General features: G+C 40.9%; 1 protein-coding gene across 1 annotated transcript in view; it reads left to right on the top strand.

Annotated features, from left to right (window-relative positions):
• Positions 1 to 19,227, top strand: part of MED13 (mediator complex subunit 13) — a 114,600-nt gene extending 95,373 nt beyond the window's left edge. Inside the window, exons 22-30 of the mRNA XM_089676646.1 lie at positions 5,214 to 5,405; positions 8,026 to 8,249; positions 8,357 to 8,499; positions 9,119 to 9,277; positions 9,672 to 9,845; positions 10,581 to 10,729; positions 11,436 to 11,609; positions 13,678 to 13,778; positions 17,422 to 19,227. Of these exons, the coding sequence (XP_089532772.1) occupies positions 5,214 to 5,405; positions 8,026 to 8,249; positions 8,357 to 8,499; positions 9,119 to 9,277; positions 9,672 to 9,845; positions 10,581 to 10,729; positions 11,436 to 11,609; positions 13,678 to 13,778; positions 17,422 to 17,554 (1,449 nt within the window). The 3' untranslated portion in view covers positions 17,555 to 19,227. The remainder of the gene's footprint in view (positions 1 to 5,213; positions 5,406 to 8,025; positions 8,250 to 8,356; positions 8,500 to 9,118; positions 9,278 to 9,671; positions 9,846 to 10,580; positions 10,730 to 11,435; positions 11,610 to 13,677; positions 13,779 to 17,421) is intronic.
• Positions 19,228 to 24,771: the final 5,544 nt, after the last annotated feature.

The following is a 24,771-nucleotide window of genomic DNA, read 5'->3' as shown; positions in this document are numbered from 1 at the left end:
CATGTGTTTGTGTGGTTTAAAAGACAACTTTTGCCTTAAAAGGTGAAGCCCAGTAGCCACTGTTATGTGTTTCACACTTGTATAAAGATAAAAAAATACATATACATACACACTCCTGTGATCCAAATTACTTCCAGGTCTGTCCCCGATGATATAATTAGGCCCTGCCCAACCTGTTTTGTGACTGGTACTGAAGGATTTGAGCACTGACAAACAAAGTGACCAGCCTCGTATAGTTCGTCCCAATCCAGCATGCTTCAGCATTGCACCCCCCCCCCCCCCTTCAAGCAAGACTTCTATACACACTGCATGAGCTAATCTCTGTGCAGCTTTTCCAGATCAGTGTATCCTCCGCAATAACTTTGGAGGCCGTACCCAGACCTCGTTAAGACCTGAAGTGTGACCTTCAGACACTGGAATCTGCATATAGATGCTTTCTCAGATTCCCATATTTTTGTGTACTGTGAGTTTTAACAAAGGAGCTCTTTCCAGGATTGGGTCCATGGCACAACCTCTGGTGTGACCTTGCCTCTGAAGGCTTATTATTGAGTAGACCATGTGGGCTGAGCATCTGGAACTGCTAAAAATGATGGGTGGTGTTATTTCTTTGTTGATTTCCATTGAAATGGTTAAAATGCTGAGTAATTGAGTGCTTTGTCACTAAGTAGAGTGTGAAGTGCACACAGCGTACTCTGTTCTTGCCATTTAGCACCAGGTAACTTCTTCCTGTCAATGCTCCTTCCTTCGCCCCATCGGATGTGGCATTTGCGGTCTCATCCCAAATAAATTTTACTGTGTTTATGCAGGATTTCATGGGCCAAATTGCAGCATTGTTTGCGGACTCTGACCACAGAGGCTAGAAGTGTATTTCAATGCCTTCCCTTCCAGAATCTGTTTTCTAGCCTGCCTGCTGCCTAATGGCCTCTGAGCCTATTGCTTCTAAGGCTCTGATGAAAAGTTTCAGAAATCCTTGCCAGATGTTGCTCCTGAGGATCCGCAGGCAGCATCCATAGCCCCGAGGCTTAGAGATGTAGAGAGCTGCCCTATAAATAGAAGAATAGCATTTAACTTATACTAGTTCTGTTACTAGTCTAGAATCACTTCAAGTCCCTAAGACTATTTGAGACCATAAATTTGTCACCGCAAAGGTTAGCGGATCTCCATACTGCCCTTACAGGGCTTCTGTATTTAGGAGTCATTGCCCCAGTTTCTGTGGTGAAAAGGTTTTAGGGTTTAAACTCCAACCATTTTAAGTTTCCAAACCAGAAGGTGGCACTTGCTCCATCTTGGATCTCAAGGCTCTAAATGTCTTTATTTGGACCAAAAATGCACATGGAATTCACCAGGTCTGTCATAGCATTCTTCACTTAGAGCTTTTTTGGCCTCTATAGACATGTTTCTGTTTGCATGTTTCTGTTTTTCCAGCACATTTATTCCTTCACTTTGCTTGGAGTCATTGACATTTTCAGCTTGTGACTTCTCTACCACACCTCATCTCTTCATCTGTGTTCTTGTCCCAGTGCTTCCTGTGTTGCTGTCCCAGGGCATCCCCACTGTGGGATATCTGGATAAAGGAAGAGTCAACACAAACCTGGACCAACATTGTGCCCGGACGTTTTAAACTCTAAAAAGTTTGTTGGATCATGAAGTCCACAATAAAAGTATTTTTGTTCCAGAAGAAACTGTTTTCAGTAGAACCCAGACTTGGCAATCTCTTCTGTCCAAGAGTCTGCTTGCTCTTTTGCCCATTCCATTGAAGACTCCTACGAGTCAACATTATGCCATCATGGGACTAATCATTGTCAGAACAAACTTATTTGCCTGTTACTGAGGACAAGGTTGTCTCTGGCTTGGTAGTTTTGGTTCACACAGGCTCACCAAAATTGGACAATAGAAGATTGGAAAAATATTGCCTGGTCTGATGAGTCTTGATTTCCCTAGAGATGGTTGTGCATGAAAATCCCAGTAGATCAGCAGTTTTTGAAATACTCAGACCAGCTCGTCTTGACACCAACAGCCATGTCACCTGTCGTCTTACATCAAACATGTCATTTAAATCCCTTTCTTCCCCATTGTGATGCGCGGTTTGAACTTCAGCAAGTTGTCTTCACCACGTCTATAGGCCTAAATGCATTGACTTGCTGCCATGTGTTCGGCTGATTTGCAGTTTGTGTTACCAAAGCAATTTAACAGGTGTACATAATTAAAGTGGCCGATGAGTGTGTACCCTGGAGAAATTCCATCTCCCAATCAGTATTCTAGAGTTCTGGGTAGTTTGGCTGTCCCTACAATGCTGGATATCCTGTCTGGTGGGTCATACAATTAGGACCAGTAGAATAATGTCACAGCAGTGACTTACATCATTTCAGGGAGGAACCAGAAGCCTTGCCATGACAAGAGGTAGAAAGGATCCTGTTCAGGGCAGAGCTACCTGTTTTAACCTTATCTGGCTATTACATTCTAGGCTGACAGTTGGCAGGCGGACTTCCTCAGCTCGCAGCACCTGGATCTTGGGGAATAGGCTGTGCGCCCAGCAATTTTTCAGGTCCTGTGTCACAGGTTGGGGATGCCGGTTATGGACTTCTGATCTCCCAGGTTCAACACAAATAAAACAGATTTGTCTCCAGATGAAAACATTCTCTTGCGGAAGCAGTGTATTTTATGTGATGGCTCCTGGGGATCATCACAGCCTGATCTACACTTCCCCTTCAACTCCTTCCTTGTCTTTTCTAGAGAATTGAGGAGGGCATTCTAGTGATCCTCATAGCTGTGGAAAAACCCAGGTGGAGTCAGTATTCTGACATGGCCTGGCTCCTGATAGATTTCTCCATGGGCCCTTCTAGATTGTTAAAATCTTCTATACCAAGGACTAGCTTAGTATCTAATACTAGAGCATTCTTATTTCCTGTTCCTCAGAAACATCAGAAAGATTACTTTACATTGTTTAGATTTAGTTCATATTGTGCAAGTCTACTTTGTAGCCACCGCCTCCACTAAGAAAAACGCTCTGTCGTCCCAGATGATCCTTGCACAGGGGAACCAGCTGCTTGTTCCACCATTTATCACTGGCTCTGGCAGATTATTCCATCCTACGGTCTTAAGGATCAGGTTCCACCCTTTTTCTGTCAAGGCACACTGTAATAGATGTGTGGGAGTGTTCTTGGCTTTTTGGGACCTGACAGTGGGTTCTCAGATTTGTAAGACTGCCACCTAGTCTTTTGTTCCCACGTTCTCGAATTTTTAATTGGTCAATGTTCAGGCCCTCAAGCAACTCCTTGAGTAGATCTGTTAGCATTTTGTTTGGTATGTTGCTCATCCTTCAGTTGGATTGCTTTTGGCCCTCAGTATACGAGAAGGAAAAGTATTTTATGCAGTAGGGAAAAATCCATTTTGTTTCCAACGATATAGAAAGATTTGTTTTTTTCCAGCGATTTTGGTTTTGTTTTTTTCCAAATCATGCATATGAATATTGCGTCAAGGAGGTAAACCCTACTTGACTGTCTCTTTGCCATAATGAGTACAACCACTTTTAGCAAAGGTTTCATATTGCAGACAGAAGAGTGAAGCTCGCGTGAGGTGGACTTCAACTCCAAGACTGAACAGACATTGAGTCCTTGTAAATATTGCCCCCCCGTAATCTTGGGACTGCTAGAGTACATGATTTAGATGTATCTGGTTCATTAAAGTTGTAGTAAACCTTTATAATATACCCAGTAAAGAGACTAGCCTCAGGTAATACAGAGATGACATACGTTGTACCTGTTTATTTGCAGCCCTCTCTTCTCTACAGCTTTCTAAAACACATATATTTTCCATAGCATCTCTGCTCAAGAAAGCAGGGGGTGGGGATTTGATGTCTCTCACTGCAGAGCTAGAGCACAAGAGTACCCTGATAGCTGAGCGGGGGAAAGGGACTCCCCTTCCCCCAAGTAGAAAAACATACGGGACTCGGTCACCTACTGTTTGATGGAGGCGAGCTGGTTGTCTCCTTCAAAGTTGTTGTCAGCTTAGAGTCTTGGCTGTGACTCATGCAGATAGCAGAAGGATCAGAGATTAATCACACTTGGTGCTTTGGATCCAAGCTATTACACACTGTAGAGGGATATGTTTTGTTCATTTTTCATGTCTGAGCTTTACAACCACTTTATCGTATCTGTGGAATAAGAAGGTGGCTCTTAAACACTCTTATTAATAGCTTGTGAGTGGTCCACTTTAAAGAAATGCTGAGAAAGGACTTGCAGAAATGTTATTAGTGTATTCTTGTCATCACTGGAGTTGTGCATCTGACTGACACTTCAAAAAATGGCCAAAGATCATTGCTAAACATGAAGAGTTGCCCATACCTGTGAGTAGCATCTGAGTCTAAGGCTACAACACAAGGTGATCTGTCTTCATGCTCTTGAGGAGTCCATCTTTTATTGGTTTTCTACCGTTCATAAATTTCCCTTCTCTACTGCTTTAATGTAGCACTGCATCAAAACATAACAGGCCCTGACCACTTAAAACAGAGGGTTTAGACCCACTTTAACATTTTTTCACAAACGAAAGCTCAAGTTAGAATGTTATAAAATTCTTAAACCGTATTTTCACATTCTGGCTACTAGTGCATGTGCAGTATATGATACCTTCAAGGCATCCTCTGGTAATAGCTGTTGAAGTTGTCTGTGTGCTTAATTAAAATTTCAGCTGGTGTCATAGCTGATCATGTCTGCAGCACTGTGGCAACTGCAGATCTAAATGGAAGCTAAGATGGCACTTCAGCAAATGGGAAAGTAGGAGAGTTTTTAATTCCGCTTTAATTGTGCATGTGTTTTTGAGTAAAAATCTGTTTGTTTTTTGTGTAACTAATTATCAGTTGTCTGCAGAGGTTTGCAGGTGCATGTACACCCAACACTACGGATGAGTTCAGGCTTGCTCGGATACTAGTCCTAACCCGCCTGAACTATCCCACCAGGAAGTTTCACAGCAGACTGCCAATCATTCCCTGTTCCATAGCTGCATGTATTCCTGCCTGACACCTATACATAAATCTTTTCCTAATAGGTGATTGATATGCACTAGATGTGCATCTTTCTGTCTCTAACTTTTTTGAATCAACTTCCTTGTAAAATCCAATATGCCATTTTATTGCCCTGCGTTTCTTTGCTGCCTTTTAATAAATGCAGGATTTTTTTTATAGCCATGAATCCTGATATACATGCTTATCTTTTCAGATTGTTCCATGTGAGTATCTCCTGCAACCAGTAAGGCACGAAGACCGTCAGAATTACACCCAGCATTTAAAGTCACTAGCATTCTCAGTGTTTACACAGTGCCGAAGACCACTTCCATACTCAACAAATGTGAAAACGCTAACGGGATTTGGGCCAGGGCTTGCCATTGAAAATTCCCTGAAGAGTCCAGAAGTAAGTGTTCTGTCTTTGTTTCTAAAAGGCTTTATTGTGTATCTTTGCTTTGCTATTTATGTGATGTAATTTACTTTGTAGAATCATTTTGTATTATGATGCAGTTTTCTGTTAAAGAATATATGGGGCAGCATAAATTAAACTTTTCATACTGGTTTACGACGACTTGTAAATGGTCCTTCTACCCAGAAATTGCTTTACAGTTTAAATCTGACAACTGCAATAAAAGAGTAACAGCCCTTTCGCAAGGGCTGTATCCATTATGGTCAGCAAGGGAACTGCAAACAGATCTTCTGAACTGAAGCAGAACAGAAGTCACTTTTGTGGTCAAGTTTTTTTTTTTTTTTTTTTTTTTTTTGTTTTTTTGTTTTTTTCCCCCTCCAGCCTGAATCAAGACAGTGTTTGGTCTATAGGCAGGCAGATCTAAATAAACATGCCATAGCTGAAATCTTTTTACCTCATATCCGTCACGTTTAAGTCTGGACTTAAGGCAGCCTAGGGGTATGAACAAAAACAGAGGCCCTGTAGAATAAAATAATTGCACATTTTTATGTCACAGGATATTTGCGCAAATGTTAAACTCAAATTTTCAGGCTCAAATATAATATGCATTCCCCCCCAGTCGTCTTCCAGGTCAGCCCCTGAGAGATACAGCCTTTGAGGGCTTGCCTTCATTATAAAAGAACAATATTCCAGCTTCCCCTTAGTTTTGTGTTTCCTCTGTCTGGAGGGGACGCATTACTTTTTTACAGGGACTGTGGTTGCAAATTGTAAGGAGGGCCAAATCTCAGGGAGGTCCTGGAGCACAATGGATTTGGGGCTGTGTTTTCACGTTTGCCTCTCCCTCCTTCCAGAAGGAGTGATCTGCTAACTTCTTCCCTGTGTGCTACCTGGTACCTGCTAGAGGGCAAGGCTAGGAGCCATTGTGGTCGCAGTGGCGGGAGATCCGGGTGGCGATCCTCCTCAGCCGCTGGAAGCTGGTGACTACGGCCGTTTCTGGGAATGAGATAATTTCCGGCGGCATGACTCGTCACTGGGCACAGAGGTCATATATTATGTAAAACCCCAGAACATTATATATTTTCTGAAAGCAGAGGCCCTATGGAATAAAAAGGTGATAATTGCAAATTTTTATGTCACAGGATATTTGCACAAATGTTAAATGCAAATTTTCAGGAAAAAATATAATAAAATTAAGTTTAGTGCAAAAACACACAATATAATACCCATTTTTGGCTAAAATATAATAAATGAGGTTGCATCGAGTAAATGGATACCAAACATTCCCTGTATTAAAATTGCATGCACCTGTGATATCTCCAAAAACTATGGTGCCCAAAAAGTGTGAGGTGACACTTTAAAGGCCATTACAGCTCATCCGTTTAGGGTCAACAAGGAGCTCTTGTGCTCGAATTATTGTTCACTCTGACCTTCGGGGAGATATGTCACATGTGTGGTGTGACCATGGTTTACATACGTGTGCACACCCTAGGCTTGCATTTGTGCAGGGCAATGGGCGTTACGGCAATTTTTGTTCCCTCTCCCTGGTTGTTCCACACCTGGATATAAGGACCTAGATAAGTGAAGGACTTTGCTCATTCTTCGGGACCACTTTATGGCCTTCTGGAACAGGTGGTTCTGTGACTGTGTTGAGAACAGTCTAGGTAATTTTAGGTGGTACTTTCTGTGGAGGTGTTTTCTATGCACCCTTCCCCTTGAGTCAAAATGGAACCTATAGTTCTCTGATGGACTCAGGAGCCACGTCACACCTGCTCTTTGTTCTTTAGCCGATTTGTGAGTTCCAGGTTATTCTCACGTAGCAAGTTCAGTTGTCTGCCCAGGCAACCCTTATTCAGAGATTGCATCCCTTGATCCCAGGGGGTATGGGGTGTAAATGCTTTGGACCATCTCATATTTAAATTGGCTGCTTTCTCTCACCTGGACCTGATTTTTAATAGGTTTCTTCTGGGGGCTTGTCCCCAGCTCTTGTTGACCACATCAGGTTGGGGGTCTTTTCTTCTCCAATCTAGAAACTGCTTGCCCCATACTGAGGCATGCTGGATTGGAGGAGTGGTGGGTTACTGGGCTTGTCTACATGGTTGTCACATTCTCCTGTAGGTGGCAGTATAACCTGACAGTATTTAAATTCCTGTGCCTCTCAATGGTCTCCAAAGAAAAAATTATGCTTAAATTCCTATTTTTGTTACTTGAGAAACTTTTAGGGAAAACTCACATTTACTAAATGTCTTAGTCAATGATTCCTGCTAGTGTTTTTATTTAAATCAGTACCTTTAGAGCCTCCTGGATTCTGTGGGCACCCAGTACACATATATAAGGCCCTACCCCATGTGCTGTGCGCTGTGAAAGCTTAGGCACCGACAGCTGAAAGACCACACATTTTCCTTATAACAGTTGAATGGCACGAGGCAAGGCGTAGCAATAGAACTGAATGGGACATTTGACCTTGAGTAAAGTCTAGGCCCTGTATACAGCCTATGCTGATGTTCTTTTAGCCCTACTATATTAGGTGCTTTTTAGCTCGGCAATAATCTCAATATTTTTGTGTTTTTTGTTAGCTTGAAGAATGCAAGCTTTTATTTTGTTTTGTTTTCCCTGTTAGAGACCAGACTGCATTCGACTCTACACACCACCTTTTATTCTGGCACCAGTTAAAGACAAGCAGACAGAACTCGGTGAAACATTTGGAGAGGCTGGTCAAAAATATAATGTTCTTTTTCTGGGATACTGCTTATCTCATGATCAGAAATGGCTTTTGGCATCTTGTACTGACCTCTATGGAGAGCTGTTGGAAACATGTATCATAAATATCGATGTGCAAAATCGGTAAGTGTTATGTCACAGTTCTGTGTAATGTCTCATTAAGTTTTACAGCCCTATATTCTATAAAATATGGCTTAGACTCAATTTTATGTATTTGTTTAATTTTACAGTGCTAGGAGGAAAAAGGGCTCTGCTCGTCGCAGTGGCCTTCAGAAATTATGGGAATGGTGTCAAGGACTTGTACAAATGAGTTCTTTGCCATGGAGGGTAGTCATTGGTCGCTTGGGAAGGATAGGTCATGGAGAGCTAAAAGGTATGTCATGATGTAATGTCCACCAATCGTGTGTATTATAAATCTAAAGTAGAACTATAGGCCAAACTTTTAATTTGGATAGAGTAAGGGGAGATTTTAACCCGTCCTTTTTTTTTTTTTCCCCCAATTTGTGTCCTTTTTGGGGAGATTTACCTTCACCTCCTGTCAATAGCCATAGAGGGAGTTAATCCCTGCAAATTAAGGGACTAGACCTTGCGTCCCCATTTCCCCTCTATTACTTTTCTTGGGACAATCCAAAATTTGGGATGTTCCTGTACTTTTACTTTCAGTGATGATGGTATGGTACACAAGACAAATAGAAAGGTTGAATCTCCTTAATGGGGGCACAGATGGCAATAAAAACCTAATAGGTGTTCTGATCCATCTCCACACTACTCAAAAAATATATTGCATTTAGTTACACTTTAGTGTGTGTATAATGAGGTTTGAAAGGGGAGCTTTAGGCTTTAGACACTTAATCCAATCTGTTCAGAATGTATGTGCATGTCTGGGTCTTCCAGCTTTTGTGAATATTAGAAATATTGTGCACTTTAGGCTTGCTTTAAATTGTGCTCAAAATTGTAATAATTGACTAATTTAAAAAAAAAAAATTCTTCAGATTGGAGTTGTTTGCTGAGTCGTCGTAATCTTCAGTCGCTAAGCAAGAGGTTGAAGGATACATGCAGGATGTGTGGTATTTCAGCAGCAGACTCTCCCAGCATACTAAGTGCTTGTTTGGTGGCAATGGAACCACAGGGGTCATTTGTGATCATGCCAGGTACATCTTGCTTATCTATATGTTTTCAAATTAATGTTTTAAAATCTTCCTTGTTGGGATTTATCTACATTTGTGATTTCATGTGTTGTGATACAACAGTGTTTGAGCCAACTTAATTTGACTCCACTTATTTGACATTATTTTCAAGAAAATATATCCTGCTCTGTAGATTAACAAAGAATGCCTTTATAAAATTAAATATTTCTTCGTATTGGGGCCTCAGTAATATATTGGTCGACCCCATTTATTTTTTAACCCGCAAACTTTACACCTTTTCATGTAGTTGTGATTTTTTTTTTTTTTTAACACAATACAGTGATGTTGGTGCTGAAATTGTGATACAGTAATGCATGCATTTTCTGTAGACAAGTGCTTACTTTTTTCCCCTTTGCAGATTCTGTATCAACAGGTTCTGTGTTTGGTCGGAGCACCACACTCACGATGACTTCTCAACTTAATACCCCCCAAGATACATCATGCACACATATCTTAGTTTTCCCCACATCTGCATTTGTGCAAGTAGCATCAGCAAGCAACACAAATGAGAACCTTTTCAGTTCAAATAATGGTAAGTGTTTGTGTATGGCTAATCTTCTGAAATCCTTGTACAATGCATACATTGACAGTTGTATATACTGTACAACAGGCAGCAGTCAACTTACTGCTTTTGTGAAACCTATACAACATTCCTTTCTGTATAGTGTCCATAGTAGTGATGTGCTAAAGCCTATACCAGCCTACCCAACTTTCCTTTCTGTATAGTGCCCCTAGCAGTGGTGTGCTAAAACCAATACCAGTTTGCTTTTCAGCATGTTAATATTTTCAAACTAGTGATATGTTGATATGAATAGCTGCCCTCGTTCTTATTAAATAGGCGTGGTGATGTGATTTTTAAATTCTGCTTGTTACTCAGTGTGGCTTAAGATTCCATTTACACCTAATGCAACTTGTCATGCGACTTTGGACACAGTTGCACGACAAGTAGCAGCCGATTGCTTTTACTAGCGCCTGTTCCAATCTATGCGACTTAAAGTTGCAGCAAATTTGACAATATTTCCTGCTCTACGTTAATGCAGTTTTCCTGCGACTTGAGTGCCAGAGTGTAAAGTCGCACTCAAAATTGGTCGGCTTTGGAGTTGCACTAGTGTGAATGAAGTCTAACATTTGGGTGTAAACACTTTACATTTTAAATATTCTTTACTCATGACTAACTATTCTACTGAAAGATGAAATTGGGGGGGGGGGGGTGTGGGTGTGTGTAATATACTACATATTAAGTATATTTCAATTTTCTTTATTTTAGATGGAACAGATGGCATGGGAATTTTTGATGTGCTAGAGACGCCTGATGACTTGGATCCAGATATTATTAACATATTTCCTGCATCACCCAGTGGCTCTCCAATCCACTCACCTGGATCCCATTATCCTCATGGAGGCGATGTTGGCAAGGTAATGTAGTTGTAGTTTGTAAAGTAGCATCTGCGGTTAATTTCCAACATATGAATGATCAAGGTGAAACTTAAAAGTGTACACCTTTCAGAAAAAATGGCTAAGTAATTGGACACCCTAAACCCTCCAGCCCGTGCTGCACGTATCTCCATGGGTGATATAGTTTCATTGTCCACACAGCCCGGTGCAGTGATCCTGAGTTTTGAAAACCATGCTGTTCTTCTTTCCTTAGGTACTCTGGGACAGATCAGAGCAGTTCTGATTGGTCAGCACAGTCATGTGACTGTGCTGACCAATCAGAACCACTCCGATCCATGCCTGCTTCCCTAAGGAAAATGGAACAGCAGTGCGGTTTTGTCTTATCAGGTTTTTGTCAAGTTTTACTGGAGGTCTACTTTCATGTTGGTTATATGTACTTTGTAGCTAACATAAAAGGCAAAACATGTCAAATGTATACATTCGCTTATCTGTAGCAGTTTAAAAAAGTGTTTGCTGCGGTTTTGGGGAGTGCTGCTCACCTATGAAAATTAGAAATGCCTGCAGCTCTCTAGTAAGTGTGTACTAGACTTGGGGCTTATTGTTCAAAGTGATAACATCTGTTTTAGAAAAGCACTTTATGAATATTGCAGTAATGGATCGCTTATTAAGTTCACTTATTAACCTTTTTCCTAAGCGCTTACAGTTTTTCAAAACTTTGAAATTGCAGGGTCAAGGTACTGATCGACTGCTGTCCACGGAATCCCATGATGAAGTGACTAACATTTTGCAGCAACCCTTGGCACTTGGTTACTTTGTTTCAACTGCCAAAGCTGGTCCTCTACCGGACTGGTTTTGGTCGTCATGTCCTCAAGCACAAAATCAGTGCCCTCTGTTTCTTAAGGTAAATATTTCCAAAAATCCTCTTTAGATTATATGCACAATATAGCAGACATGCCACTTCAGACATGATGAAAGAGTGTGTGGCAAGCTGAGATCAACAGTAGTGCTACTACTGCATTGGATCAACAAATCAACCCAATCAACATTCCATGTCTGTTTGAAATGGACATTAATGGTGCTCACGTTTATTGTGTGCATCAAGCCATTTGGTGTCACTCAGTGCACATATGTTTGTGTGCTATGTTGTGATGCCTTTTGAGTCTTAAAGCGGAATTCCAATCACACTGTGAAAAAAATAAGTCAGCAGCTACAAAAACTGTAGCTGCTGACTTTTAAAAAAACAGCCACTCACCTGTCCCACGATCCCACGGTGTCCTTCCCGCAGCCAGTTTCATCAGCCGTCTGGTGTTCTGGCATCTTCAGTGTGCGCACCCAGCTGTGACAGCTTGCGGCTTCACAGCCGGGTGCCCACTGCTCATTCGCGAGTAGCGCTGCGCTTCCTGAATGGCCCCGTCGTCTTCTGGGACCTGTCCCCTGTCCCAGAAGACTACGGGGAGGTAGGGTAGAATGACAACTTCTAATTCTGATTGCAGTGGGAGCGGGTACCTGTCAATTTCGGGTGCCAATCCTAAATGGGAAGTGGGGGACCAGTCTTTTAAAGCGCAACTTCCCCTTTTGGGTGGAGCTCCGTTTTAATTCCTTAAAAGTAAGGTCTCTTACAAGTAAAAAAAACTAGGCCATTACCAGTCTCTAATATGGTCATGTGATGCATGAAATATCATTTGTTTGCCAAATGTAAAAAAGATGCACTTGAAACCCCTGCTACTCAAGACAGAAGTGATCAAATATTTTTTCTTTTGTCTGCCATACAACAGCAAATGTTAAAGGATAAGTTCACCTTTTGGAAACATGTTACACATTCCACCCATATTTAGGGTGGAGCATGTAACATGTTCTAGCTCCAGCCGTCAGTTCCCCCATTCCCCCTCATTGTGACAGCAGGCAAGGGATCTTTTCTTTTCACCTGCTGTCTCAATTCAAAATCCGCACAGCCATGCGGGGATTTGCCCATTTTGACCACGCCGTTCTTTCACAGTTTCCTGTGAATGCATGAACTACAGCTACAGTCAGCCATTGCAGCTGAAGGCTTGTAGTTCTGAATGAACTGCGAGGTCGCTTGTCCATTCACAAGCCCTGCAACTTGTAAACAATCAGCCCCTATGATGCTGTGGGCTGAAAGCTGTAGGGCTTGTCTGCAGGAATCTGACATCTACTGATCACGGGTGCCATGCTTTCCAGGCTCCTTAGGGACAAAATAACTGTGCATTTATTATTTTTCCCCCAAAAGGTGAACTTATCCTTTAAACACAAGATATGAGCATACATTTCTAAAAAAAAAAAAAAGAGTAAAATTGTAATGTAGTTAAATAGCAGGTCCTCTGAGGTGTTTGTATATACCACCATTTTTTAAATCTTTTTTTTCAACCACCCTACATCTGCAGACACACAGGACCATTTTATGTATTTGGCCACCTCCCACATATGTATCTCGTATTTGCATGTAAGAGAACCCAATGTTTTTGGGCCCTGGGGTGTATGAGAAGGCATTGACAAGTATGTGCAAGCATCCAAGGGTGCACACTTCGTAATTATGTTTTTAGACTTTTTTTTCAGGATTTGATTAAATTAGCGTTATGTGCTAATGTTGCAACTCTATTATATTGGCGTACTACATAGCACAAATGGTAAGACACCCTTCTCTGTTACCAATGCAAACTCAACAAGGGTAGGATTAGTTTGGTGGTACAAACACAGTAATAAGACTATATTCAAACACACCAGACTAAAACTGCATAGAAGGCTGTGCATGTACAATAGTCATTCAACTAGTACATGTACAGGCTTGTGTAAAGTGCTAGAAGAACAGAAGTCGTATGTGAAATGTCTACAATCTGATATTTACAGTTTTACTCTTCACCATTGAGTGGCGAAGAGCAAAACTGTATGATATAATGGTTTGAAAAGGTTTTAAATCTTTTCACTTTTTTTTTTTTTTTCTTTTCTTTTAGGCCTCTCTGCACCTCCATGTGCCTTCAGTGCAATCAGATGAGTTGCTACACAGCAAACACTCGCATCCGCTAGATTCAAATCAGACTTCAGATGTCCTCAGGTAAGAAAAGTAATTTTTAATCGTCTATATTCTGATACATTAGAACTAACACAGCAAAATTTGTATTTAAAATACCAAAAGTATATACAATAGGTTTTCAATTCAGACATAAAATGAACACCTTTCTTTTTCATCCATTGAGGGACACGGGAAGTCTTTCACCTTCTGGTTATACTGCCACCCAAAGGAGGATTGATAACAGTGTTTGTAGGGCGCTCTGCAATGGTATGACCTTCCGGAGAAAAGGATCTTGGGCATCCAGTTGAGGAAAGGGGAACCAGATGACATGGGAGCAAGCTGTGCACTGGAGCAGCTGTTTAAGAGTGAAAGCAGACTCTAGTAAAGTAAATAGCAAGGAATGCGACTCTAAGTGCAGTTTACAGCAGTTTATTGAGTAGTAAAGGTTAAAACTTTACAAGATAGCAGCCAGGTAAAAGCTAATCAGGTATAATGCCAGGGAGACACTGAGCCGACCAGCAGGCTGAGGAATGAGTGTCTACGCATGCTCCGAAACGTGTTACCACCCCCTTGACGTCACGTCCGGCATGTGTGTTCCACGCCTCTCCTGGATGTACAGCGGCTATCTTTTCCGTGTGTTCCACCACACTCACTACCGCTGGTCAGCTCAGTGTGTCCCCCTGACATTATACCTGACTGCTATCTTGTAAGTGCTTTTAACCTTTACTACTCAAACGGCTGTAAACTGCACTTAGAGGCGCCTTCCTTGCTATTTACTCCCATTGAAGGATTGGTCACTGCAAACAAAGCTTGGCCAGCCCAGGATAACCCATCCTCTCAATAGTATGCCTCAGTTTTTTGCTACTGTCCAAGGGGGTTGGAAGTCTTTTCTTTTCTTCACCAATTGCTATGTTTAGAATATATATATATTTTTTTTTTTTCTAGACCATTTTTATTCATGTTTTTCAAGCAAGATGCTTCTCTAGATCCCAGCTAGAACCTGGCCCTTTTCCAGCTATCTCAGCCTGGCATTTGGCGTACCATGTCTGGACAACACTGGACTGGATGGTGCTAGCCTGGAAGTGGGGTGCTTTCCAAACTACATTGTGGTAAAAGTTTTCACCTGTAGAGCACTCTTCAGCCAAGCAACTAGCATTGCCTCAGTGCCTGCCTAGAATCAGAAAACTCGCTTAGTGAGTAGGCCAGTCAAGGCGAGTGTTGAAAGTGACCTCATTTGCATAGGTTGGGCATGCCATTATTTCCCCTTCCATGGAAGAGGATAATGCTGTGGAACTGAGCACGGATATCATCCATTGGGTGAATTGTCAGGCAGACTCTGCGCTCTTTTTGTAGTGTTTAGGAAGTGTCAATCGACTCCTGCTGCTCCTGCTTGCACATGGCCACACAGAACTTCAATCTTTAGTTATTCCGGTTGCCTGCCTACACGCGACATTGGTCACCGCCAGCCAGCCCTCACTCGGCTCTCTGGGTTTCATGGGTAGCTAAGCCTTTGCCTGTTACTTTGAGCCTGTATTTTGTTTTACCATCACATGGTTGCAACATGTCTAATTCTAGATGAAGAGGGGGCTGTCTCTCTGTTTTCAGTGCCTCCTGCTCACTCACTGCTCGGGGGCTGCCTGCAGCATACCTACTTATACTTTTGACGTCTGCAGCCTGAAGTCATGTTGCCCTTTGCTCCTAGAGTCTATTCCATCATTGGAGTCCTCTTTAGCCCCTGTAGCTGTGGCAGAAACCAAGCAAAAGGGGAGCCACTGCAAAAGCTCAGGCAAACATTCCCATTGCTGAAGGAACTCTCAACCTCAGAATGATGGAGTTTCCCTTGCACTGAAGCAGAGATGATTTGCCACCGGTCTCTGCAACGGACAGTGCTTCCATGCCTAGTGTGATCAGTTTGAAATAGGAAAACGGGAACTGGAGGAATCACCAGGTATTTGACACAAAAGAAGCAATGCAAAGAGAACTTTTTAGAAAACACATCAGGTACATGAAATGTTGTAACAAACACTTTAAGTGCTTCCTGCATCCCTCAATGGACTCAAGAAAAGTATTTTACATTAAATACAAAAAAACTATTTTTCATGTAGAGGTTCTGGGAAGAAAGTGACCTTTTTCTTAAAGTTGGCCATACATGGGTCTTTCTTTTTTTTTTTCTATTTTAAGCTTAGTCATTGGGTCGAATGGGGAAAAAAAAACTAACCCAATTCCCCCATCCACACAATGAGGCTCAGTTTTCACAACTAATTAACAAAGTACCGTATTTTTGGCTCCAGAAGACGCATCTAGATTTTACAGGAGGTAAACAAGAAAAAAAAATATTCTGAACCAATAGACTGCAGACATAATACAGGAGATGACCAGAGACTGCAGACACAGTACAGGAGATGATCGGGGGGGGGAGCGGGTACCCGAATTTGACAGGTACCCATTTGACTGGACCATTCACAAAGCACAGCACTTCTCGCGCATGCGCAGTGGGCACCGGCTGTGAAGCCGCAAGCTGTCACAGCCAGGTGCCCACATTGAAGATGCCAGAACCAGGGAGAGAAGATGGTGAGGACACCGCTGGACTGAGGAGCAGGTTCTGCTGCACAGAAGAGCTGAGCGGCTGGCCTGGTATTCTAACAGGGTGATGGAGGGAATACCGGGCCGGCCGCTCCATAAGACGCATAGACATTTTTGTTCCAAAAAAGTGCATCTTATGGAATGAAAAATACGGTAGTTGTTTAGCGGTTCAGGCCTAGTTTACATCAGGATTAGGTCTTATTTTATTTTTCAGGTGCTTGTATAGCGTCGTCAATTTACAAAGCGCTTTACATATATATTGTACATTCACAAGGGGCGTACAATCTAAGGTCCCTAACTTACATTCATACATACACATACTAGGGCCAATTTAGTCAGGATCCAATTAACCTACCAGCATGTCTTTGGAGTGTGGGAGGAAACCCACGCAGGCACAGGGAGAACATGCAAACTCCAGGCAGGTGGTGCTGTGACTGGGATTTGAACCAACAACCCGAGTACTGCCAGGTGGAAGTGATAACCATTTAGCCACTGTGCTGCCCTATTATCCTATCTTGATTTTATCCTGTTCACAACTGAAAGACATTTGCAAAGAAGTCCCATAGACGTCAGTGGGCCTGAATTCACACCTGAGCCAGACCACACTGCTCAGAAAACTGACAGGACTTTTTAAATTTGCACTGAATACACACTCCAGCTGCATTGGACAGATATGAAAAGTTGTGCGAATAGGATGCAGATAAAAAAAGCATTAAAAGATTTTGTACTAGCTAAAAAAAGGGTTTTGGTTTTTTTTTTTGTTTTTGTTTTTTTTTTACTAATATATAGTTCATAAACATACATCCACAGTTTATATAGGGAGTTTGATTTTTTTTTTTTTTTGCCTTGGATGTCATGCCCAGGTTTTTTTTTTTTTTTTTTTTAATTAAATGGGTCATGTTTGCAGGGTAATATCCTAATGGATATAATCTCCTGTACTACATGTATTGTTTACATATCTCTTCTCCAGTTATCTTTGTGTTTGAGCACTTTATCATAGCAAAGCTTCACTATGAACCGATCCATACAGATATTGTAAAGTTAAACTATGTATGCTCACCTTTGGTACACTATGATTACTAACCTCTTGATTTCCTTTCAGGTTTGTTCTGGAACAGTATAATGCCCTCTCCTGGCTAACCTGTGATCCTGCAACTCAAGACAGACGTTCGTGTCTGCCAGTTCATTTTGTGGTGCTGAACCAGTTGTATAACATTATCATGAATATGCTGTGACATTCAGTAAGAAAGCTGCAAGGAACACAAGGCTTTTATTACATTACAGGACTCCGAAATCCCATTTGTTTTCTTTGAAGCCACTCAGTATACAAAATTGGCAGGATTTACACCAGACTGGGTTGTTACTTAAAATAACACCACCTCCTGTATTTGGATAATTGCTTTATAATACGAAGCCAGTTCTACTTTGAAAGTCTCATGGAACATTTCTAATCATCTCCTGTCTCCGTTTCTGTGGGAGGATCCTCTATTGACATCACCTGGAAGACGCAAGGTGTCCTAGGAAGCAAAGATGTTTCATCTTTTGACTTTTAAACATCATGAAGATGTTGTGTGGATTATAAAACCTATTATCAATATACAGAAAAAAAATGCCTGCATCTCTTATTTATTGTAAGTTTTTAAATGGAAAAATTGTCTTATATTTCTTAACCTCTTTTATAAAATGGAAAAAAACAAACTTTTTTTTTTCCTAGAAGGTTTATACTGCCTTCTTGCTTTAAAGCAATTGGTTTAAAATATATGTATTTGTCTTAATTAAAAGTTGCAGTAGGTTGCTTTTAGAGTATTATTTTTTGTAAGGGGGAGGTTGACAATAAACATTTGTATTGTTTGATGTACAGTAAATGGGGAGGGGGGGGGGGATAGGAAGGGTAATGTCCATACCATTGTGTGTGGGGGATTTACAGCTAAGCTGTAGCAGCAGAGTACATGTACAGTAATGATATACACTGTGTTTATAGCATTTGAAAAGGTACCGGGTCTTAAAAAAAGATTTTATAATCACACCTCAACAAACCCTAATGGCAATATATCATTGAATGTTGTAGGTGGTTTAACTTGTAGTAACAAAATAAACGATTCACTTTCATTTTTGTAATTTGGTTCAGGGCTCTGGCTGTATTTCTTAGAGTTGTTGCTACAAAAAAAAAAAAAGCATTACTTTGTATGATAAAAACTAAATTTTGCTTTATCTCCCCCCTCCCAAATTTTCAAGACTATTTAGTTCAATTTCACTGGCCGGTTAACATTAACTGCAAACAGATGTACCTAGAAGGCCTTGTGTTGTATGGAATTACAAGCGGTCTTTCTGGGGGTTCAGTAAGTGGTGTTAGGGTGCCGTGTAAATAGACTTACACACTGTTTAGATGATGGGGTTCCTCAGTTTTGTTATATCAATATTTGATCTTTAATAGCTTGTATTATCTGTTCACAAATACCTGGAAATAAGTGAATTGTATTCCGAAAACCTCACTTTTTTTCTAAAGTTTGTAAATACAGAGTATTTACCTTTAACACTCATAGTTACATGGAGGAATCCAGTTTGCATTTTGCGCGTGTGTGTATATATATACATAGATATATATATATAAATATATATAAATATATAAATTTAAATAAATATTTAAGAAATATCAATTTTGTTTAAAATTAAACACTTGGTGACAAAAGCTTTCAGACATTCTTTCAAAACCGTGCAATCAAAGAGTATTTTACTTCAGAAATCTCTATTTTTTATTTTTATTTGTTTCCTAAAAGGTAAATTGAATGCCTCAAGAAGTAAGTTGGCATTTCTCTTACTTGGTTAAGATTTCTGTGGGATAAAGATGTTTTCTGATGTGTTGGAAATTTTCAAGTCTGTAATTAAATCAGTCATATTTTTATTCATATTTTGTATGTAATGCTTGCTATTATTTGCCGTTTTTATCCAATCAGCACTGATATACCGTGTTCACTTTATTGTCACAGAATGAAAATGTGCTTAGACTCTCCTGGGTGTAGAAAAGTACATCTTGATGATGTATCACAACTTTGCAAAAACTGCCAGTAGTAAGCTCAGCTTGTCATTATGCCGGCCATACATGGGTCGAAATTTGACTGATTCTTTTTTTTTCGTCCAAAAATCGGACCTAAGAAGAATTGGCCGATTTTCGCTTTGTTAGTGGGTCAATGGCACCAGCTGATTTTTGTAGTTCCTCCCCTTTTCAGTGATCAAGCATGTTGGAAAATTCGTAAAAATTACCGATTTTCGATTCAATGATGGTCAAATCGTACGATTGTTTTTCCGAAAGGAATATGTTCATGAGCCGTGACCTGGAAGAAACAGAGGTTTTGCATGTTACATGGGGTGACCTTTATGACTTGGTCGGCCGATTTTCAAAATCATTGATGGCACCATTGGATTACCAAGCGACCGATGTTTTCGATTTTCAGACGAAAAATCATTCGGAATTCGACCCATGTATGGCCTTCATAAGGCCTTGTATAAAGCTGGTGGTTCCTTACAGTCCTGGGTAACAGAGTGTGGTGACATAATTAGCTTCAGCAGAGATTGATTTCAGTGAAATTAACATTCTGAGACATGGTATTATGTAGGAGAATACAGCAGATGTAAGCAAATGTCAACTTTTCAACTGGTTGTGAACTGTAGAGGGCAGTCTAAAAAAATAGATGCACAATCTGGCCTCCTTTGGTCTTCTGTGCTGGCCAGCTTGTCCTTAAAGTGAAACTTTAGTCAGAAAATGAAGCCTGATAGATCACTTCAGGCTGGCCCCTTTTGCAGGTATAGCTAGGTAAAGCATTTAAAAAGAAGGCTTATACTGTTAAATCCATTAATACACTCTCACCCTGCTCTGCACATACTCAGTTGCTGTCTATATTTAGGCACTGTGCCATATTTGTAGAGGCCGATCTGCTGACAGCCTAAAGATTTAATGCTGGACTTCAGCAAAAGGGCAGCCTCTGGCAAGATGCAACAGCAATGCTGGAGGCAATTTACAGCACAATTTTGGTAGCATAATTTTTAATGTGGAAACTTTTGTTCCTTGCTAACGTTGTTTTGAGTAAAATTCCAATTTAAACATGAACAGTTTAGTCCTGGTTCACACTAAATGCAACTTTGAAATCGTGCAACTTCAAAGCTTCAGATCAGTGCGATTATTACCTCCAGATTTCACATTGGCTTGCAACTTCATTTAACAGAAGTCCGTGTAAGTTGAAATAAAATTGGAAAAAAGTAATGCAGGAACTATTTTTGAAATGGCGCTACTTTAACTGCCTGGGCTATGGCTGAATGGCGGACGGCAAAAACCCTTGTCCCTTCGGGTGGATGCCATATGGCTTCCTTTCAGGTATGCGCAGTTTGCATGCCAGCAGAGCGGCGCGATCTGTCACCGGCCGTGTACCTTGTACACGGCCGATGACAGATCTGTGTACCAGTCCCCTTGCCAGTACCATGTGACCTGCTGTGACCAAATACAGCAGGTCACATGACAGTTGTATACAATGGATGGTTTCCTTTCATGCTGTCCATTGTATACTGGTGTGTCTACCTGTGAATAGTCACAGCGATCACATGCACAAGCTGGGCCAGTCACAGCCCAGCTGTGTCATTTGATTAGCTGTGGCCAAATCACAGTTAAGGAAAAAAAAAATCCTGAATGAATTGATTTCATTCAGGTAAATGCTTGCTTATAGCAAAGTAATTATTTGCTATAAGCAAATTGTGTAAAAAAAAAAAATAATAAAAATAAATAAATATATCTATCACTTCCCCAAAGTAGTACAATGTTACTATGGTAACAATATACTACTTTGGTCATAGTGAAATATGAAAAAAAAAATGTACTAAAAGATAAAAAATAAAATATCAATTTTTTTTTTCGTCCTGTCATAAATGTCCCTGATCACCACCATGCCAGTTATATGATGACACTGTACTGCACTGGTGACAGTATGTAAAAAAAAAAAAAAAAAAGTGAAAATCATTTTTTTTTATTCATTTCCGAAAAATTATGACAAAAAAATTTCAACTTCAAAAAACTCGCCATGCCTCTTATGAAATACGTCAGACTGTCTACTTTGCAAAAAGGGGTCATTTGGGGATATCTGTACTGTTCTGACATTCTTGGACCTCAAGAAATTAGATTGGCTGTCTGTGCTTCAGGATTGATCAATTTTCAGATATATCCCATAGTTTGTGAACTCTATAACTTTCCTACAAACTAAATAAATACTGATTTGGGTTATTTTCACCAAAGACATGTAGCAGAATACATCTTGGCCTAAATTTATGAAGAACAATTATTTATTTGCAAACGTTTATAACAGAAACAAAGAAAAACGTGGGTTTTCTTTTTTTCCTTCAAAATTTTTGGTCTTTTTTTTGTTAATTTAGCAAGAAATAAAAACCTCAGTGGTGATTAAATACCACCAAAAGAAAGCTCTAGTTGTGTGAAGAAAATTATAAAATTTTAGTTTGGGTACAATGTTGTATGACCGCGCAATTGTCATTCAAAATGTGAGAGCGCTGAAACCTGAAAATTAGCCTGGGCAGGAAGGGGGTAAAAGTGCCCGGTATGGAAGTGGTTAAATCACACTGAAGTGCAATAGAAATAGATTAGAAGTATCTTCAGGTGCGATTTCTATCTCATGTCGCACTGGTGTGAACCAGGGCTTAAAGTAGAACTATAGGTAAACCATTTTGGATAGAGTGCTGGGGGGGATACAGTGAGGAACAGAAGTATTTGAACACCCTGCTATTTTGCAAGTTCTCCCACTTAGAAATCATGGAGGGGTCTGAAATTCATATTGTAGGTACATTCCCACTCAGAGAGACAGAATTAAAAAAAAAAAATTCAGGATATCACATTGTATGATTTTTAAGAATGTATTTGTCTTGCACTGCTGAACATAAGTATTTGAACACCTGAGAAAATCTTTTAATATTTGGTACAGAAGCCTTTGTTTGCAATTACAGAGGTCAAACGTTTCCTGTAGTTCTTGACCAGGTTTGCACACACTGCAACAGGGATTTTGGCCCACTCCTCCACACAGATCTCCTCTAGATCTGTCAGGTTTTGGGGCTGTCGCTGAGCAACATGGAGTTTCAGCTCCCTCCAAAGATGTTCTATTGGATTTAGGTCTGCAGACTGGCTAGGCCACTCCAGAACCTTGATATGCTTCTTACGGAGCCACTCCTTGGTTATCCTGGCTGTGTGCTTCGGGTCGTTGTCATGTTGGAAGACCCAGCCACGACCCATCTTCAATGCTCTGACTGAGGGAAGGAGGTTGTTGCTCAAAATCTCACAATAAATGGCCCCATTCATCCTCTCCTTAATACAGTGCAGTCGTCCTGTCCCCTTCGCAGAAAAGCACCCCTAAAGCATGATGTTACCACCCCCATGCTTCACAGAAGGGAAGGTGTTCTTGGGATGCAACTCATCCTTTTTCCTCCAAACACAACAAGTGAAGTTTAGACCAAAAAGTTCTACTTTGGTCTCATCTGACCACATGACTTTCTCCCATACCTCCTCTGGATCATCCAGATGGTCATTGGCAAACTTCAGACGGGCCTGGACATGTGATGACTTGAGCAGGGGAACCTTCCGTGCAATGCATGATTTGAAACCATGACGGCGTAGTGTTCTACTGACAGTGACCTTTGAAACTGTGGTCCCAGCTCTCTTCATGTCATTGACCAGCTCCTCCCTTGTAGTTCTGGGCTGATTCCTCACCTTTCTTATCAGTGATACCCCACGAGGTGAGATCTTGCATGGAGCCCCAGTCCGAGGGAGACTGACAGTTATCTTTAGCCTCTTTTATTTTCTAACAATTGCTCCAACAGTTGATCTACTTTCACCAAGCTGCTTGGCAATTTCCCCGTAGCCCTTTCCAGCCTTGTGGAGGTCTACAAGTTTGTCTCTGGTGTCTTTTGACAGCTCTTTAGTCTTGCCCATGGTAGTAGTTGGCGTCTGACTGTGGGGTGGACAGGTGTCTTTAAAGAGCTCAGACAGGTGCTACTAAGTTAGATTAATGAGTGGAGTAGAGGTGGACTTTTTAAAGGCACAGTAGCAGGTCTTTGAGAGCCAGAATTCTTGCTGTTTCTTAGGTGTTCAAGTACTTGTGTTCAGCAGTGCAAGACAAATTCTTTAAAAAGCATACAATGTGATTTCCTGATTTTTTTTTTTTTTTTTTTTTAAATTCTGTCTCTCAGAGTGGGAATGCACCTACAATGTGAATTTCAGACCCCTCCATGATTTCTAAGTGGGAGAACTTGCAAAATTGCAGGGTGTTCAAATACTTCTGTTCCTCACTGTATAATCCCTGTTAGATTTTTTTTTTCCCCTCTGTGTCCTATTGTGGAGATTTTGCTTCACTTTCTGTTCCATAGCCAAACAGGAACTCCCTGCAAATTAAGGGCATTTCTTGGAGACCCCCAGGTCACCAGAATTAGTGTCCACATTGAAAGATTTCTCCTCTATTACTTTTCTAGGGACAACCCAAAATGTGGGGTTTTCTTTTACTTTCAATAATAAGGGTTAACAGGATAAATGAAGAGTGGGCCTCCCTAACAGGGGCAAGGACAGAAAAAAAAAGCTGACAGGTGTTCTAATATACTACTTTAAAATGCCAGGTTGCAAAACTACCATCTAATGGTTTATAGGCACATGTTCTATCGTCTCATACTCCGTTTAATTTGCCCAGGTTTATGAAAATAGGTACCTGCTGCCACACATTATTGTTGGCTCATCACAAAGATGGACTGCCTCACTGGTCAATAGTAATGTGTGGAGTGAATGAGCAATTTTAAGCAATATCAAGACCATCAGAACAGCCTGCTATTGGAGCTTGCTCTTTAATACAAGTTAACAGCTTGTGTTTGGTTGGCGGTGGCAAAAATAAGTCCATGCAGTGTGGCACATGAATTAGAATCCTATCCAATCTACCAAATATCTGGGTTTAAAAAAAAATAAAAATTACATCTGAAGTTTAACCACTTGCCTACCGGGCACTTTCACCCCTGTCCTGCCCAGGCCAATTTCCAGCTTTCAGTGCTGTCGCACTTTGACAATTGCGCGGTCATGCAACACTGTACCCATATGACATTTTTATCATTTTTTGAGAGCGCTTTCCTATGGTGGTATTTAATCACCATTTGATAAACAAACCAAAAACAACTGAAAATTTTGAAGAAAAAAGTGTTTTTCTTTGTTATAAAATTTTGTAAATGAGTAATTTTTCTCCTTCACTGTTGTGTGCTAATGAGGGTGCACTGATGGGCATTGACAGGCATCACTGGTGGGCATTCACAGACATCACTGGTGGGCACTGAAAGGCAGTACTCATATATGACACTGATAGGCGACACTGACTGGCACTGAAAGGCAGCACTGATAGGGCTACACTGATCATCAGTGCCCTGATGACCAGTG

Source organism: Staurois parvus, unplaced genomic scaffold (assembly GCF_062004578.1).
Source record: "Staurois parvus isolate SC_StPar_1 unplaced genomic scaffold, SC_StPar_1.0 ptg000172l, whole genome shotgun sequence".
NCBI lineage: Eukaryota > Metazoa > Chordata > Amphibia > Anura > Ranidae > Staurois > Staurois parvus.
Note: the sequence above shows the minus strand (reverse complement) of the source record. Positions and strands in the feature narration are given on the sequence as shown.